The 18,829-nt window shown below is 40.4% G+C and overlaps 1 protein-coding gene across 1 annotated transcript; it reads left to right on the top strand.

Annotated features, from left to right (window-relative positions):
- Positions 1 to 107: 107 nt before the first annotated feature.
- RNF34 (ring finger protein 34) lies at positions 108 to 17,370 on the top strand. Its single transcript, XM_020970214.2, has 6 exons — positions 108 to 311; positions 10,199 to 10,417; positions 11,968 to 12,375; positions 14,804 to 14,860; positions 15,040 to 15,241; positions 16,399 to 17,370. The coding sequence occupies exons 1-6, from the start codon at positions 306 to 308 to the stop codon at positions 16,587 to 16,589; spliced, it is 1,083 nt and encodes a 360-aa protein (XP_020825873.1). The 5' UTR covers positions 108 to 305; the 3' UTR covers positions 16,590 to 17,370.
- Positions 17,371 to 18,829: the final 1,459 nt, after the last annotated feature.

Here is an 18,829-nt window from a genome sequence, read left to right as displayed (position 1 = left end):
CCCTTCGGGCTCTCCCCCGGATTGGTCGTCTCGGCCGCCGCTCCCTCGCTCGCCCCTCCCCCTCCTAGTCTTTTCCCGTTCTCGCCTAGCGTACCCCCACGCCCCTTACGTGGCGACGCAGCCGCCGACGCTTCCTCCATAGACAAGCGAGCGGTTCGCGGATTAGGAGGTGTCTGAGCAGGAGCTGTAACGCTTGTGGTCGCCGTCTCCCTCGCCCTGTGAGGACAGGAGGTCGGTGGCTGGCCGAGGGCTGCTATGGTGCTGAGTTTTCCCGTAGAACCGACCGAGGAGAGGCGGTTGCGGCCATGAAGGTAAGAGGACTCCCTCCGGAGTGGGGGGGGGCGGGACGGGACGGGACCAGGGCTGGCGGCGGCCGAAGACCCCCCCCTCCGCGGTCTCCTCAGAGTCCCTCGGCCGTCCCTCCGCGGAGGGGCCGCCTCCCACTGCCCGCCTTGGGCTCGCGGGAGGCGGGCTCCATGACAGTAATCCAGCCCCCTCGGGGACCCTCTTCCCGCCCTTGGCGAGCCCCTCAGCCCTCCCGGGCGGCCGCAGAGGCGCCCGAGTCCATCAGGCGGCCGGCCAGCCGGCCGGCGTGGGGTGCGCGCCTCCCTCCTGGGCCCTGCCGATCGCGGGGGGTCGGACCCAGCGGGCTTGGAGCCCTCGCTCCTACGGGACGGATGGATGTACGCCTGCCGCGTACGGGACCCCCAGGGGCGCTCTGTCCGGAGGGAGGGGGAATGGGGGAGGGGGCTGGGAGCTGGGGCGGGCCGGGATCCTGTAAACCCGGGGAAGTTGTGGCCTGCGCGGGGAACAAGAGTTTACTGTGAAGTCTCTCTTTTACCCGCCGCCCCCACGCCCACCCGGGGCTCAGCTGAGAGCCAATGGAAGGACATCGATGAAAAGGTGCCATCTGAGAGGCTGCTGAAGAGAGGGAGTTAGCCCAGATGGAAAGTCGAAGGGCAGTGTCCGGTGACTTTAAACTACTTGTATTTTGTTTTTCCCAGTTTAGTGTGTTTAGTTTTTCAACAGCTTGATTTAGAATCTCCATAACAGTAGGTGAAATTGGATACTCACCGACAACTAGCATCCCCGGTTACTGGGGGAAAAATCATCTTCTATGTGTCTCTTTAAACTGCTACTAGTCATTTCTGAGTTATCAGCAAGGAGTGAAGTAAGGACAGGTTCAGTGCCAAATCAGTTTAGTCCTTTAGTTTTTCTGTTAATGAAATCCGGAAGATTTAGAAACTATTCAGGAGGCATTTTTCAGAAAGTGATTGTGAATGTCTGACACTTCCCAAATCCCAAAATGTTGAATACTAGTACCAGTACATTATGAAAATATTGGGATTTGGGAAGCAGAGGGAACGTAACATTTAACTGATAACATAACATTTAACTGCCCTGAACTGATTCTTAACTATGTATCTCATAAAATTCCTAGAAAGTATAGGAAGATGGGGTTTTCTTTAAGGAAATTCTGGTGTTTATTTTTTTCTTAAATCCTCTTTCTTTTTTTAAGCACTTCATCTGAAAATTGAGTTAAAGCAGCTCTTTTTTCCTTGCCAATAACTTTTTTTGTTTTTTAATATTGTGAGCCAAATGTGCTAACGAGTACAAATTCTGGCTAATCCTAGACTTTTGCCAACTGGTAATTATGAATAAAGTTTTCTTTACATCTTAGTTTTTGTGAAACTGGCTTTTTCAGGATATAAGTCTTAGACCAGTTTACTCTATATAGAATGACAGCTATTTTGTTGAATTGCTTTATAAAGTCTGGTAAGGGCATGTAATAATCAGCTTTTGGGCATACTCACTTGTTTTGTTTTCAGTAGTACTAACTACAGGAATTATATCATGTGAGCATTCACCCAAATAAGTTCTCTTTTCAGTGAAGTTAAAATGACTTTTTAACTACTGGGAAGTTGACTAAACACATTTAAACTTTGCCCTGGAAATGACTACTTTTAGTGGGTTTTTAAAAGATTTTTATTTTTATGAGCATTATCTTTTCCTTTCACTCCCCTCCCTATTGAACAATTTTTAAAAACACTGAAAACCAGAACTCTTACAACAAATATGTATAGTCCAATAAAAATATATAACCACCTTATCAATGTTCAAATATGCATGTTTCATTCTATATTTTGAGTCCATCATTTCTCTAGCAGGCGGTGTGGGTGTAATGATTGATCTTCATTCCTCTGGACTGGTGGTTTATCGCTGCATTCATCAGAGTTCTAAAGTCTTTTCATGGTGTTTTTCTCCATAATGTTATTGTAATTGTATAAGTTGTCCCAGTCTGCTTAACTTTACTTGGCATTAGATCATAAAAGCATTCCTGGTTTTTTTCTGAAACTGTCCATTTTGTCATTTCTTATCACACAGACATCTGTTAGATTCATATACCATTGTGTGTTTGGCCATTTTCCAAAAGGGGGGCACCTGCTTAATTTACATTTGGGAGGGCTATGAAAAAAGCTGCAGCCAATGTAATTATAAATATTTTTGTACATACGAGTATTTTTGATCTTTTTGGAGTATAGGCCTAGTACTGGTATAGTTGGGTCATACTCTAAATGAATCTATTATCTACAGTGTAGTAACTTTTGGAGTATATTTCCAAATTGTTTTCTGGAATGGTTGGACCAGGTCACAGGGCCAGCAACAATTCCTTGGTGTGCCTCTTTTCCCACAGCTCTCCTATATGTGTTTTTTTCTAGTATGTTTTTAGTGATTATTGTCTTAAAATCAAATAATTTTCTAATATCCTTAAATTGAAGGATACAGAGCAGGATTTTTAAACTAAATTGGAATCTCATGTTAATTAAACTTAGTTCTTGAGTCTATTCTTCCATGATCATGGTGGTTCTGACCCAAACTACATCTGTGTGTGTAACCAGTAGACTTCTGATTTCATCCTTGTGGAAACTTCCAGCCAGACAGGTGAACAATTCATTTGTAACTGAAGAGTTTTAGAGTAGCGTCTCTAGGGTGCTGAGAAGGCCTTTGCTCGCACTACTTAACTACCTGTCAGAGGCAGGATCTGAACCAAGGTTGGCCCTCTATCCACTATGCTGCACTGCTTCTGAGGTGTAACAAGGAGACAGTGTGTTAAAATGGAAAGAGCCTTCGAAGTGGCATCTTAACACCTAAGTTTAAATCTTGACTGGGCAACCTAGTCGTAGAATTCACTTCCCTAGGCCACTATTTCTTGTGAAATGACAGTGTTGGCCTCTGAAGTACCTTCTAGTGCTAGAACTATATATTTATCTGTGACCAAGGTTAAGAGAAAACTGCCTTAAGTGATAATGGGTTCTTCCTCACTGGCAGTTTTCAAAAGACACTTGTAGGTAGCAATCAGTGTTCCATAATTCCTCAGCGAAGAACACTGTACAGATGAATCTAACAGTAGTGTGGCAGGGTCCGGGTGAATCACCTATTCAGTTTCCTCTCAGCGGCTGTTTTTCTTGAATTCTTTACCTAGCTCAGAGTCTGAAGTGTTTTGATGTGTGACTGGCAAGTTTGTTTTGTGAATACTATACTGGAGAAGTAAGTTACCTTAAAATTACTTGTTCTCAATTATCTGCAGTAACATAGCATTCAGAATTTTGTAGGATACCTTTTGAGAGATCTCCACTATACTGCAAGTAATGTTGAATATCTGATGAAATATCCTGTGCGAAAATTCATTAAATTGTTAATACTAATGTCTGTCTGTAGGAATTTTCATTTCCAGACAACTTTGTGAAAAAACATTTTGAGTCTAGAATTTATTGAATGGGTGAATGAAAAAGACATTCATTTATGAAGCACTTACTATGTATGTATGAGGTACTTGTTTCTCTTACGACTAGTAGGATGTTTTGGTTCACAGAGTTGAGTTCTGTATGTAATAGACACGATAGATATTTGCTGAATTTTTGGAATTTCTCCACCTACTAATGAGAGCTTTTACAAATAAATCCTTATACTTGGTAGGGTAGTTTTCTCAGTTGTCCCTGGCTAGAGTCAAGATATTAGTTACCATCTTTACATTCTTCTTTGTTCGTCTTTAATCAATGCTCTGGGGAAAGTAACTAACTTGCAGTCTCCTCCTCTCTCCTATAGATAATCTTTAATTCACATCAGTGCTGCAGTTTAGAGCTTCTCACGTTGTTAGGTTAGCAGCTTAGCAGCGTTTGCTTTGTATTCTGCTGCATTGGGTCAGGATGACACAGAGATTCCTATTGTCCTTCCTTTCCTGTGTGATGGCAGTAGAACATCGGAACTCTGACGTTTCTTTCTGTTGCTGAATTTGAATGACCTCTGTTGTTCATTAAAACGATCCCACAGAATGTTAGTGTGCCTAATTCTTAATTTAGTTTGTAGCCAGCTAAGTAACTTTCCAGATGTGGATAGAGGTCTTCGATTGTAAGTGCCCTCCTGGATTTGGCCACAGACCCAAACTGCAACTTCCTACTGTTGTTCTGTACTACCATTTAATTTCAGATAACAATAAACTGGTTTTCCCCATGTCCTTTAAGTTTACTTGTGTTTATGGTAGAATCACTAAAAGGGCCTATAAAGCCCCGTAAACACAAACTCTAGTGTGTTGGTTCTTAATGTTGGGGTCTGTGGGACCCCACAAAGGGTTTGTAGATTTGAGGGGGGTCTGTGAACTTGAATGGAAGAAATATTACATCTTTATTAAACTATAATTGGTTTCTTTTGTGATCCAATATATTTTATACATTTAAATTAGTAGTTTTATGCATAAAAACATTTTTTCAAAAAGGGGTCTAAGATGCAAGGTTTTTTAAGAACCTCTGTGACATTAGGACTGTATTAAAAACATAGTACGAACTTTTTTAAAAAAATATTTATTTTTAGTTTTCAACACTTACTTCCACAAGATTTTGAGTTCCAAATTTTCACCCCAACTCGCCCCTCCCCCACCCCAAGATGGCATGCATTCTGAATATCCCTTCCCCTAGTCTGCCCTCCCTTCTATCTCTCCCCCTCTTCTCTTATGCCCTTCCCCTTCGGTTTTCCTGTAGGGCAGGACAGATTTCTGTATCCTATTTCCTGTATTTCTTATTTCCCAGTTGCATGTGAAAACATTTTTTTTAAACATGTGTTTTTAAAACTTTGGGTTCTAAATTTTCTCCCTTCCTCCCTCCCCACCCACCCTCATTGAAAAGGCAAGCAACTCAATATAGGTTTATACATGTGCAGTTATGCAAAACACTTCCATAGTAGTCATGTTGTGAAAAACTAACTATATTTCCCTTAATCCTATCCGCGCCCTCCCCCATTTATTCTGTTCTCTCTTTTGACCCTGTTCCTCCTTAGAAGTGTTTGCTTCTGAATACCTCCTTTCCCAGTCTGCCCTCCTCTCTATCATCCCCCCTGCTCTCTTGTCCCCTTCTCTCCCTATTTTCCTGTAGGGTAAGACAGATTTCCATATCCAGTTGAGTGTGTATGTTCTTCCTTCCTTAAGCCAAATCCTATGAGAATAAGATTCCCTCATTCCCTCTCGCCTTCCCCTGTTTCCCCTCCACTGTAAGAGCCTTTTCTTTTCTGTTTTTTTTTGTGAGATAATCTACCCCATTCTACCTCTCCCTTTCTCCTTCTCCCAGCATAATCCTCTTTCACCCCTTAATTTTATTCTCCAGATATGACCCCTTCATCTTCAACTCATCCTGTGCCCTCTATCTATATCTATATCTATATACATACACACATATAATTTTTCCCCTCCCACTACCCTAATACTGACAAAGGTCTCATGAGTTATAAATGTCATTTTTTCCAGGCAGGAATGTAAACAGTTCAACCTTAATAAGTCTCTTATGATTTCTCTTTACGAACTCTTTTTTCAGAAAAGTTTTGAAATACCCTTTATGCAGAATCAATAAAGTCACATTAGATTGTGCACCCATAAACAAAATTTAACATTTGAAGCTATCTGACTGGCTCACTCTTTCTGTCTCTCTCAGAAAAAGCTTCTGTTGCTGCCTTTGCTGTGGAATACACTTTTGTTCAGGGCAATGATGATAATATGGAACAGTCTGATTATTTCTTTTATCTGACATTTTTTCTAAAGAATTACTTTACAGAGAGAAAGCTTAGAAACTAGAGAGCTTGCAGTGTAGTTTGGGAAAGAATGGCCGTGATGGGCCTTCCCTGCAGCATGCATATTGTTTAGCTTTCCACATATAATAAAACAGTAATAGAGTTCCAGGGGCAAGTAGTTTGATTCTCACTGCAAGGTCTAACAAAGCTTTTTAACATTTTATCTCAAGATTCTGGTTTAACATATTGGCTATTGTGGTTTCACTCTGTAAGGCTGTGTTTAGACTCTCGTCATCTGGATGGGAAAGACTTGACAAAATAAGTAGCTGTTCAGATCTCAAAGGGGAACATTCTTTGAGGGCTTTCCTAATTTGCTAAATGTCTTATTTGAAGTCAGAATTTCAATCAGGGGAAAGGGTAGAAGGAGGGAATAATGCTTGTGAAAGAGGTGATAAAAGAAACCTTTTTTAAATAGGTAAGTTAACTGGACTAGTTAGTTCAAAAGTGGAATGGGCTGCTTTGATAGCTTGTGAGTTCACACGATTTAAAAAGTCCTTAAACAGAGGCCGGATGACTACTTGCTAGGAATATTTTTGTAAAGATTGTTTAGCCAGTGAATGAGACTTGATAATCCTTTCCAGCTGAAATTCTGTGGTCTTTTTGCTCCTGTTTTTTTGTTTGTTTGTTTTGTTTTAACTGTCCTACTTTGTTGTAACTTCCAGATGTAGTATTTTCAGGTATTTCAAGAGTGGATTAGTGATCTCATTTAACATGAGATCATTTACTCTTTCCAGTGATGCCCCAAATACGTGTCATCCATACTTTGTCATCCTGTGGAATTATTGTCCGTGTTCTCCTGTAAATCCTCCACAAGGGGCTCACCGATTTTAACCATTAAGCAAGCACTTTTTATGAGTCTCTGATGGTGTGATGTCCATTGTTTGGTAGGTGGCTTTATGGAACCCTGGACCTTGCAATCTGGAAGACCCAATTTCTAATCCTGCCACAGACACTAGCTGTGTGACCCTGGACAAGTCATTTGACTTCTCTGTGTCTCAGTTTCCTTATTTGAAAAATTGGGGGTCGATTTGATGGCCTCTAAGACCTTTCCAATTCAATATCTGATCATATGATTCACTTCAGGGAGAGGGTCAGTGCTCTTTAATTGAGTTTTGATAATGAGATCAAGGTTAGGGTCCTGCTTCCTTGGATTTTGATTGAGTGCTGGTAGATTTCTCTCTAGTCCAAAAGAACCTGAGGCTAAGAAAAAACTTTCTCTTTGTCTAAAAGAGGAAATGGAATGAGTTTTTTATATGCTTCCATCATAGTGTCACACCTCAGACGAGGTAAGCAGAATGTACTCTTGAGTATTTCCAAAGGCCAATAGGGTGTACCAGTGTCCCTGAATCAAGTAAGAGTGCTGCATCAAGGAAGGAAAAATTATCAGGATTCCTTTATGATGTATTAAGTGTTTCCTTTCAGTATTTAATCTTTGCTCCTATTCAACCTTTGCTGCTTAAGAAGCAAAGGAATTGTATTGTGAAGAATGCTGATGTTGAGTCACACAGCTGGGTTCGTATCTCACCTCTGAAACTTCGTGTATGAGCTTCTGCAAATTGTTTAAACTCTGGACTTTGTGAAGATTCCTTATCTTTAAAAAAGGGGTTGGACTAGATCTTTGAAGTCCTTTCCAGCTCAGAATGCCTAGAATTTCTGTCTCTATAGCCCATTATGCTACTGATCCGGGTTCTTAACCAGGGGTCTGTGAACTTGTGTGTGGATTAAAAAACAAATCCAAAACTACTTTGATAACTTTCAAGATAATTGGTTTCCTTTGTAACCCTATGCACTTAAAAACATCCTCTGCAAAGGTTTTATCAGACTGACAAATGGGATCCACGGTGCAGAAAGGTTAAGAACTTCTGTTCTAGCAGTTTTTGCTTAAAAAAAAAAAAGTAACAGTCCCTGCTTTCAAAGAACTTTGATGAAATACAAGATTAACTTTAGCTCTCTAGAGGCTGAGTGGACAGAAAGTCTGCCCAGACTGGAGAGCTTCAGAGACTGCACTTCACTGAGCTTCTTGGGGAGAGAGGTGATAGAACTGTGCCTGTTACTGCACTAGACGTACATTTGAAAGAGTGTGTGTAGGTTTTTAAGGAAAGTCTTTTCTCAAAAGTAGTAGAGAAGCTTACTGTATTCAGAGACCATCAAGTCAAACCCATATCTTGAAAAGGCATCATCCCTTCCACAAGTGGTGATGAGAAGCTCACTTCTTCTGGAGGCATCTGGCCCTTCTTGTGGAGATCTGTTTGTGGGGCATGAAGCCTGAATTTGCTTCCACAGCTTCTACCCAACCCATTGCTCTTAGGGTTATTCTGTAGGGCCAGATTGGAAAATGGATCTCTTTTCTACTTGAGACAGCCCTTCCAGTGCTCAAAAATAGATTTAAGATCTCAGTTCCCTGCTAAGTGAGGGGAAATTGTCTAGAAAAGATGGGTTCCTTTTGTCAGGAAAATCACTTCCTAATTATGTCTTAAATCATAATATATTTAGTTTGCTTTAAACAGGGTATACTTATAGCTCCCCACAGTAAATATTCTTTTACGTAGCTAGCACTTGTATAGTGCTTCAAGGTTTGCGTAGCTGAACCTCACAACAATCCCAGGAGATAGTTGCTATTATTATCTGTGTTTGACAGATGGGGAAACTGAGGCAGACTTGTTAAGTGATTTGTCCAGGGTCAAACAAGCTAGTAAGTGTCTGAGGCCATATTTGAATTCAGGTCTTTTTAACTCCAGGTCCATAGCTCTATTATTGTGCCACTGAGCTATCTCTTTTAAAATTCAATTCAGTAAACAGTTATTAAGAGCCTATTATGTGCTTTGCACTGTGGTAAGTACTTTACAAATATCTCATTGGTCTTCATAATCCTGGGAGCTGGGTGTTGATATCATCACTATTATTTATATGAACTTTTTTTGTATTAAGTCAGTAAGAATTTATTATGCACCTGCTGTGTGTCAGGCATTGTGTTTAGGCGATGGGGCTACAAAGGAAGCAGCAGTCCCTGCTTTTGAAATCATCCCAGAACCCTGATTATATTATTACCCAGAGGCAGCACTGCACAGGGGAAAATGTCAGTGGATTTAGAGGTAACGTTTGTGAGATCTGAGCCCCAGGCACCTTCAGGAAAGGTTCTTAATCTTTCTGTCCCTCTGCATCCTCATCCTGAAACAGCACTGTCTGGATGACCTGTGGTGAAGTTGTAAAGATCAAATGAGATTGTGTACAGCGAGTGCTTTGTAACTGTAACACACAGCAGTTAAATCACAGAGGCTGCCCTGTAATTTGGAGCTCTCAAGAAGTAGCTTCAGAACCTTGGGCTACGGCTAGTTTCCCATTGTTTTGTGCCTCTTCCCCATGCTGTTGACCTAGGGCTTCCGAGTATCAGCAGGAACTAAAAATATAGTCATCTTTGGATGGATTCTCTATATTAGCCTTCTACAAATACTACATAGTTAATATTTGATTGTGGATTCAGATAGGAGAAACTGTTTGTTTCAGATGCTACATTTAACTGTGTTAAGAACTCAATTATCTGGCAGCTTGACCAGGAAATGGAGGCAAAAAACACTCTGAACAGCCAATGTAAGTGTCACAAAGCCTATACGTAATAACATACAAGACCTTCAGACTCTTGCTCAAAGCCAATTAGCTCTTACTTTACACACAGTTCTAAAAAGCTTTGGTGACAGCAAATTGCTAAGACAGGGCAAGAATTAGAATGAGTGGGGGCTGCTACGTGCAAGCACATAGCAGCTAAGAAGCGACCCCCAGCATCAAGGTCCTCCAACTTAGTGGCTACTGAGAATTTGACTGTACTTGAGCAAATAAAATAATTGATTATAATGATAACCTTACAGCTTTAAGAAAAATTTAAATTATGTTTATTCTTCAAAATGGTAAGGAAGTATGTAATGCATTTTAGGAAGATTTCTATTCATAAAATGAGAAATCTTGGTGCTTAAAGGGTTATTAAACCATCTGCTAATTCCTAATTATTCATTTCCAGAAAGGTGTCCACATAACTGAGGCTTACTATATTTTGAAATGAATTTACTGATTGTCTGGTGGTTTCTTTCAGGCGGGTGCTACATCTATGTGGGCTTCATGCTGTGGGCTGCTGAATGAAGTCATGGGGACTGGAGCGGTAAGAGGCCAACAGTCTGGATTTGGGGGAGGTACCGGCCCATTCAGATTTGCACCAAACACTGACTTTTCCACATACCCACCAGCAGCTACAGGAGGAGCTAATATAGTTTGCAAAGCCTGTGGACTTTCATTTTCAGTTTTTAGAAAAAAGGTGAGTTTTATTTATTTTTTTGAAATGTCAGTCTGATACTTTAAATCAAATAATAGGGAGATTCCTTTAGGTGAAACTGTGAACAACTTAAAGCTTTTACCCTTTTGTTTAGTAAAGTTCTCAGAACTAGAAGGGGTTACTTATATTTACTGTTCTGATTTTTTTTTGTCTTAGAAACAACTTGATGTTTCGTTGTGGTGGTTTACCAGGGTAAAGCTTGCTTTTAGAATTTCAGGGTTTATGTCAGTTGTGTGTATATATAAAGGAGTGCTTTGCTGAAGCTTCTCACTTTTTCTGCTTCCAGTTGACAGTGTTCAATGCTAAAAGCAAATTGCGAGCACTTCTAGCTGTAATACTCAGTGATTCTATGTGTATGTTGATTTTGTATTTATGGCTGCTTTAATCTAAAGAGTCTTTAAGCATTTTAAAAGAAGAACCCTTGGCACTTAATATTTTATCGGATGGGTAAACTGAGGCAGATACCAATTTGAACCAGTCCTGAAACCTGCCTGTTGACTTTCACAGCTTGCCTTGGTACCCAGGAATCATGTGGCTTAAGCAGTTAACACTGAAGCTTTTGTCTAAGGAAGAATGAATTGTTTTCATAGAGATCTGTGGTCACTTCAGTCAGGGCACCAAGGCTCCTCATTGATCTAATTGTACCAAGTGCCTGTACCCCTACGGGAGAGGTTTGAGCATTTCTCCAAATTGGTCGGGTTATTATAGTGTTATTCTGATCTCAGTTTTTCAAAATCATCCATTGGTATTAAGTAGTAAATGAAGAGTAATAGAATAAAGAAGTCACTGCTGCTGTTCCCATTTCAGAACATTTTTCATATTGCAAAGTAACTTTAAATGTTCTTTTTGAGGGTCCTCACATTTCCAGGTTGTCTTGAATTCTCTTAGCAGTTCACATCTTAATTTTTTTCTTTAAGAAATATTATTAGCTTGTAGAAACACTGCAACAAACAGAAATAAATGATTGCATTTCTTTGACTACCGTCTTTCTCAGCAGGGATGTAGAAATAGCTTTGAGAGTGATTAAGACTATGAAAAGGTACAGATTATTGTATTAGCAGGGTTGTCTATTTCCTAGGATTAACCTTGAAGGATCAGTTGCCTTTCTCCTTTCTTCACTCTCATTGTGTTTACATGTTTCTTTAACTGGGAATAAATGTTCTGTGAGAAGACCCAGGATGAAAGTTTTTCACTGTTCTTTCTCCACTTGGTGGTGTCAGCTGTGCTTTCTGCTAATTATATGTTTGTGCTGGGGGTGGAAAGGTTTTAATTCATTAACATAGGCTTGTATGGTTTTCTGAAAGTATCTTTATTGGACTTCAGTGAACCCAGATCGTTTCAACAGTTTGTTTTCAAGTGTTGCTAACTCCCTTATGATCTAAAGATCTGTGCAAATGGGTCAGTGGCATATAGTGCTTCATAATAACGTCATGTTGATAATATTGATAATAAGAACTGCTAATGCAAGAAAAACAAGCAAAGACTGAGTGGCATCCATAATTAAGTGGTTTCTTCCCTGTCCATTTCTTTAGCATGTGTGTTGTGACTGCAAGAAGGATTTTTGTTCCGTCTGTTCAGTCATACAAGAAAATTTCCGAAGATGTTGTACTTGTCACTTGTTACAAGAAACTGCCTTTCAGCGTCCTCAGTTAATGCGCCTGAAAGTCAGAGATCTGAGGCAGTATCTCGTTCTTCGAAATATACCAATAGACACTTGCCGAGAGAAAGCAGACTTGGTTGATCTTGTACTGTGTCATCATGGATTGGGCTCTGAGGAAGACGTGGACACGCCCAGCCTGAATTCTTCAAGGTCACAGACTTCCGGCTTTTTCACGCATCCATTTTTTTCAACATACCCAGTCCCTTCTCCAACAGTGTCTTCATCGCAGGCAGACCTCACAAGCCAAAGAGGAAACTCAGGCCCTGCAGCCCTTTCACAGGTAGTTGACTTGGGCCTAATTTCTAGAAGTGCCTGGATGTTTGTGAGCCTTTGGGTAGAAAGTTCACCTTTCAATGGAGGTTATTTGAGTAGAAAGGGCCTACTGAGGATCTTAAGAAAAAGTGTAGTAAACAAAGTAACTAAAAGCTGTAAGTATGCAAAATAGTATAATTCCATGCTTTCCTTAGCAAATTTGAGGCCTTTTATAGCCTACTGATGAAGGTGTCAAGATTAAGATTGAGTGATTACCCACATATCCCAGTTTATCTATTTTAAATGGGAATAACATTCTGTAGCATTTACTGGGGGTGTTGAATTCATGGCAGCACGTGGTGCAGAACGAATGTGTTTATGGAATTAAATACATGTGGATATGCCAAGTATCGTAGAAGTCTTATACTATAGAAATTCAGCACCAGAAGGCAACAAGGTTTTGGTGCAGTGTCGCTGCCTCACTAATTCACATTAACTGAGGGGAGAGATAATACCTCCAAATCAGTCTTTAAGGAAAGTTAGTTTTATGTCTTTAGCATCTCAAAAGCAAAATGTTGCTTAGTAGAGATCCTCAGAAGATTTAGCAGAATGAGTAGATTTATCGATTATACATATATATACATATATATATATATAAATTGTTGCTTCTAAAGTTAAGAAACCATTTCATCCTATGCACCTCATTTTAAAGTGAGTCAGCTAGGGCCAAAAGAAGTTGACTTACCCTCAAAAATTATCTTAAATACTGTCCTCCATAATCTTGTTTACCTTTGCATCATATTGAATGACAAAATGTATTATAAGGAAAACTTCAGGTTTAATAGAGGGAGTCAGACACAAAGAACTGATTCAAAAGAGAGTTTAGTGCTATGAGAAATCTTAGATGAGGAACATCTGACATATGAAGAGAATGAACAAGATCACCCATTGTGGGTGAGGAGGTCATCAAAGAGGAGGATCCCAGAAGATGGGGATCAAGTCTGTCGTGGGGCTGGTGTAGGCAAAGACAGTGATAAAGGTACAAAGGGAAGGTTAAATAACTGTTGAGAATGCAAAGGAGTGATAATGAGATAAAGCTGAAAAGACAGGTTGGGTACTAGCCTGTGTATGAAGAGTATTGAATGCTAGCATCCATTTTTTATTTTTTAAGTAAGCAGAGGGGAAGTAACATGATAATTCAGTGCATCAGGAAAATTATTTAGGCAGCATTGTGAATAGTGGAAAGGATATATTGATCAGAGCAGGAGTTAAGGTTTTTTAAAGTATAAAATAAAACACATGATTATAACAGCAACAAATTGTATTTAAACATAACATACATATATTAAAGTTCCTGGACAAGAGGGAGGAAGATTGGTTATATGAAGCTATTATTACAAGAGTTCAGTTGAAATGGGAGGAAGGGCTGAAAAAGGATAATTGCACTGGGAGTTGAGAAGGAATGAATGCCAGAGAAACTTTACTAGAATCTTCAGGACTTGACATTTGGCTATGAGAAAGAGGAAAAGAGTCGAAGATGACACCATCCTTATGAGCTTGGGTAACTGGAAGACTGGGGCATGTCAACAGAAGAGTAGGTTCGGAGAAGGAGGGTGGGGTGTGGGATAAGTTGTTTTGAATATATTGAAGATCTGATAATAATATCCTGGTGGCAGACTAGTAAATAAATACAGGACTAGAGCTCTAGGAAAAATACTCTAGGAAGGGGAATGGACAAAATTGGGAGAGATTGCTACATTTAAAGGGTAAGAGTAAGCTGTGGTAACAACAGGAAGAGTGTTGGGGGTTTTTTAGATTAATTTCTGCCTGTCCCTAATTAGAGGTTTTATTATTACTGCTACTTAGTGGTCTCATGGTAGATATTAGAGAATGGGAAATTCATCTCAATGGAAATTGAAGGCCCTGCTTTTGAAAAAGCATTTAAAGGAAAAAAAACTAGCTTCAGCTATAGTCAATTAGTCTTTAATAGGTGAGAGAGTATTAAGAATTTTCTTTTGGGATATCCCTGTAGGGCAGGGCTTTTAAATGTCCTCTAGTATCCATTCCTTTGAGCATCAGCATTATAGTTAAACTGGCCATTTCTTCTCTTTGTGATAACATTCTTGCGGTATTGACAAAATAACACTGCTGGACCCTCCTCAGATTCTGGTTAGGTTTTGTCACTTCCTTGGTGGTTCTACTTGCACAGAACCTTAAGATACTGGATATACATGGGAATATGCTAACTTTGTAGGGAGAAGTAGCACCAGTGCATGGAATCATTCTAGGAAGCATATGGGTGCTCTGTGTCTAGAACCTAGAAGCATCCAGAACATGGGAAACTTTAGTGCTGTTTATAGAAGTCATTTCATCACTGTGTGGGTAAAGTGGTTGTTGGCCTGAATTTTGTTAGGAAAGTGTTTTTTTGGTCCTGATCAGATTCATTATGTGCACAGGGACAAGGTGAAACGCCCTCAACCAACATGGAGGATGATGAAGAAAATGCCGGAGAGGTGAGGGAGCCCTCCCATAAGTTTAAAACGTAGAGTTACCTTGGGTGGGTGGGGAAGAAAGCTGCCTTCCCGTGCTTGGGGTATTGAGGTGTGAAGTACTCCATGAGTGCCGGAGCAGTCTGTGCCGCATTAGTTTTACCCTAGAGTGCTGCATAAATGGAGGCTGTCTGTGTTTGTAGACCCCTGGACTTTCTCGAAAGCGGATGAGAGCTTCATTATCTGATCTGTCAAGTCTCGAAGATGTTGAAGGGATGAGTGTCCGACAGTTGAAGGAAATCCTCGCTCGGAATTTTGTCAACTATTCTGGCTGTTGTGAAAAGTGGGAGCTGGTAGAAAGAGTGAACAGACTATACAAAGAAAATGAGGAAAATCAAAAATCATGTAGGTTTGTTTTCTTTTTTTTTCCTTCCCACAACTCCCCCACCTTCAGGCTTTCATTGTTAAGGGGAAAACTGGTGACAGTTGGTATAAAATTTGCTCAGAATATACAAAAACAGACTTTTCTCCCAACCTTTCTTTCCATACTACAGTAAAACTATTAACAAAAGCCCTAATAATAGTACCAGTCACTATTAAAAAAAAAAAAGGTGTAATCTAATCCCTTCTGCAGGCCAGTATCTTTTACATTATCTTACTTGTAAATCTTAAATTCCTTTTTAAAGGTGGTAGTGGGTATTCCTACAATGAAAATGAGTATGAGCCACTGAATAACTTAAAATGGAATATTTCCATCATCCCAGGTCCTCTGACTCCAAGTCACACTTTTTCACTGATCGGTTTTCTTTCAATGGATAGGGAACTAGACCATAAAGTAGTGACTTCATGTACATGATGTGTGGGCAAGGAAGAAATGCAAAAATTCTGGGTTGATAACAACTTTGTATTTGTCACTTGACAGTCACAGGTTTACTTCTCCTTACTGTTCATGCATCTTGGGCTGTTTTTATTTCGCAATTATTTAGCATTCTCCTAAGCAATATTATTTCTGGAACATGTAGGAAGTATTTAGACACTGTTAAGTTCCTGAAACAACAGTTAACAACAGTTTTGGTGGAGAAGTACCTATCAGATGTATAGACTCAGTAGTCATCACCAGGCTGCCTGTGGCCGAGTTACTCTTTTTCTCCAGTTCTGGTTCTTCAGCCATCCATGCCTGTGATGACATGGTTGTGGAAAGAGGACCCTCAAATTTGGCCCTGTTGCCAGCATCACATCTGGAACTCCAAATTCACATCTGATTCAGACCTAAGTTTTCCTCAGATTTGGAGCATAGGCCAATAATTGAGGTGACATAAACGTCATGATTTCTTGTGGCATGGTTCCAGGGGCTGGAACGTGCTGTTGAAGACCACGGTGTTGTTAGACTGAATTATCAAGTGGGCATGTGTGTATGTATAGAGTGAGCGAGCACATGACTGATTGGCTCCTAGGTCCCCATCCTCAAGCTGGCACTCATGTGTCTGGCCTGGGGTTGGGGGCGCTTTGGATGGTGCGATGCGTTTTCCTATGGTCCTGCTGTACTTTTGATTGCCTTTCAGATGGAGATAAGATGCAGCTCAATGACGAGGAAGATGACAACCTCTGCCGAATTTGCATGGATGCAGTCATTGATTGTGTTCTTCTGGAATGTGGCCACATGGTCACTTGCACCAAATGTGGCAAGCGCATGAGCGAGTGTCCCATCTGCCGGCAGTATGTGGTTCGAGCTGTGCATGTGTTTAAATCATAGGAAGGCTCCTCTTCAGCCCCACCGTTTTATTTTAGTAGCATTTCAATAAGCAGACAGGATTTGAAACCCTTATTGTTCAAAGGCTGAACATTTTTGTTTTTTGTTTTGATTTTCATTATGAATTGTGGAAAGAAGAGTTCATCTTGGTCAGTTTGACATGGAAACACTTTGTGATATTTCCTTTGGCAGTCTGGGAGGGAGGTTAGGGGTGGTAGAAGGTTCCCAGGACCCTTCCCAATTGACAAGAGCTTCCAGTTCTGTTCATAAACTGTTTCAGCTTGCCTGTTGCTCTCTTCTTAAGAATACTGCCTCTCCTCCCTTTCATTGCTTCGACATCATTTTTAACTTAACTGCTGCCCCCTTCCAACAAGATCAGTGTCAGAAAGTGAAGCACGTGGTGCCCCAAGCAGTGGTCACACAGATTATTTACCCTTTTAGTCCAGTATGTTTAAAATGCTAATTGAGAAATGTTAAGTTTCCACATTGTTGCTCTTCTAGTGTTTAAATTTAATATAATCGGAGACAAATGAGTCTACATAGAAAACTGCCAGCGCCTTAGAATAAACATGTCAATTTATGTTCTGATTAAACATTTCCTACCAATGGCTGCATCAAGAGTATTTTTCATTACGGAAGTTTGTATGTTAAGGACTTTTTTTTTTCTGGTCTGTAACATCATTTTACATTTTTGTGTAGTGAAGGTGTTTTTGTTTTGTTTCCCCCTCAGTGCTATCCTGCTAACTCAGTTCAAATTTAGGAATAAATTACAAATTTTAAACTAGTCTTCACAGGTGTGTGTTATCATGTACAGTCTTGGTCAATTTCTAACAAATCTATAATATGAAAATAACTAATGTGTATTAGCTACATATATCATCAGGGTGCTGTAATCTGAGGTATATGTACAAAAGATCACATAATTTAGAACTTCTGAAGACCCAAAGCATGTCCATTAACATTCTTTTCTTCACTTGCCACAGAAACAAATCCATGAACCAGTGGTCTTGTCTAAAAGGCTTTTTTATGTTTTAAAAAACAAATAGAAATAATAACTTGAATTGACTCATTTCTCTTTGACCACTTTTCATCTTTTAATAAGCATTTCTGGGTAGCAAGCACGTGACTCAGGGCCCTGATGTCCAAGATCTCGATGTTACACTTTATATTTTACTGAACTTAAAAATTAAAAACTTGCTGTGCTGTCAAGCATAGGGTCGTGTTTCAGTTTACATTCTCAGAACCGGTGCGAGGAAGGTAGGGCTCTCAACCCTCCTCTTGAAAAAAATAATCTCTTGAAGCATGGGGTCTTAGAAACATTTTTCTAGCCTTCTTAATTTGAGCATTGGCTGCTTTTAAATCACAGCCCCTGGAGCATCCCCTCATCTAGTCAGTGTACTAAGGAGGTGTTAACTCAATCTCTTCCTCCAAAGCATCCTGTGATCCCTGCACCTGCTCTGCCTGAAACAGCATTCAGCTTTTCTTGTGAAGCCCTGAACTTAGGAAATGTTCTGTCTTCCCTCAAGCTTCCCATTCCCAGTGTTTTCAGATATCTGATAAATAGCAGGTAGTGTTGAAGATGTTCATGAAACCATAAATAAGAGCCTAAGCTAGCAAGTGCCTTGGGGTGGGGATGGGGGGGGGGGGCGCTAAGGTTAAACTAAAAAAGATTTTAATCCAAACACTGTAACTTTAAATCTGTTTTTTAAAAGGGGAACAGAAAAGGTAGCTTAGGGGCAGCTAGGTGGCGCAATTAGAGCGGCCCTGGAGTCAGGAGGATCTGAGTTCAAATGCAGCCTCAGACTAACCAAACACTTGACACTTACTAGCTGTGCGACCCTGGGCAAGTCACTTAACCCCCAATTGCCTTAAAAAAGAAAAAAAAAGCAGCTTGTGTTTTAAGGTGCCAAACGTTAAAATCCCCACAACGGTTGCCTGTGGACAGGACATAGTCTGTGATGGAATTGAGGCTTTTTGGCATCTCAGTGAACTATGCCCCAACAGTTGCTCCTTTTGAGATCTAGATTCCCTGGGTCAAGATGCTGAAATTTCACGTGGCAGAATCCTGTTGCCCCTTGGTTTACTGCTAAGCTGCACTTAAAGACATTTTGCTGCATCTTGTTTAAGATCTCTTCCTTAAAATCAGTCTTTGTTTACCTTTCAAGTAGATACTTGTGGGGCAGCTAGGTGGCGCAGTGGATAGAGCACCTGCCCTGGAGTCAGGAGGACCTGAGTTCAAATCT

The sequence above is a fragment of the Phascolarctos cinereus genome, unplaced genomic scaffold (assembly GCF_003287225.1).
Source record: "Phascolarctos cinereus isolate Bilbo 61053 unplaced genomic scaffold, phaCin_HiC Scaffold_4;HRSCAF=312, whole genome shotgun sequence".
In the NCBI taxonomy this organism is placed as follows: domain Eukaryota; kingdom Metazoa; phylum Chordata; class Mammalia; order Diprotodontia; family Phascolarctidae; genus Phascolarctos; species Phascolarctos cinereus.
The sequence above is the reverse complement of the archived record's forward strand: the minus strand, read 5'-3'. Positions and strand labels throughout refer to the sequence as shown.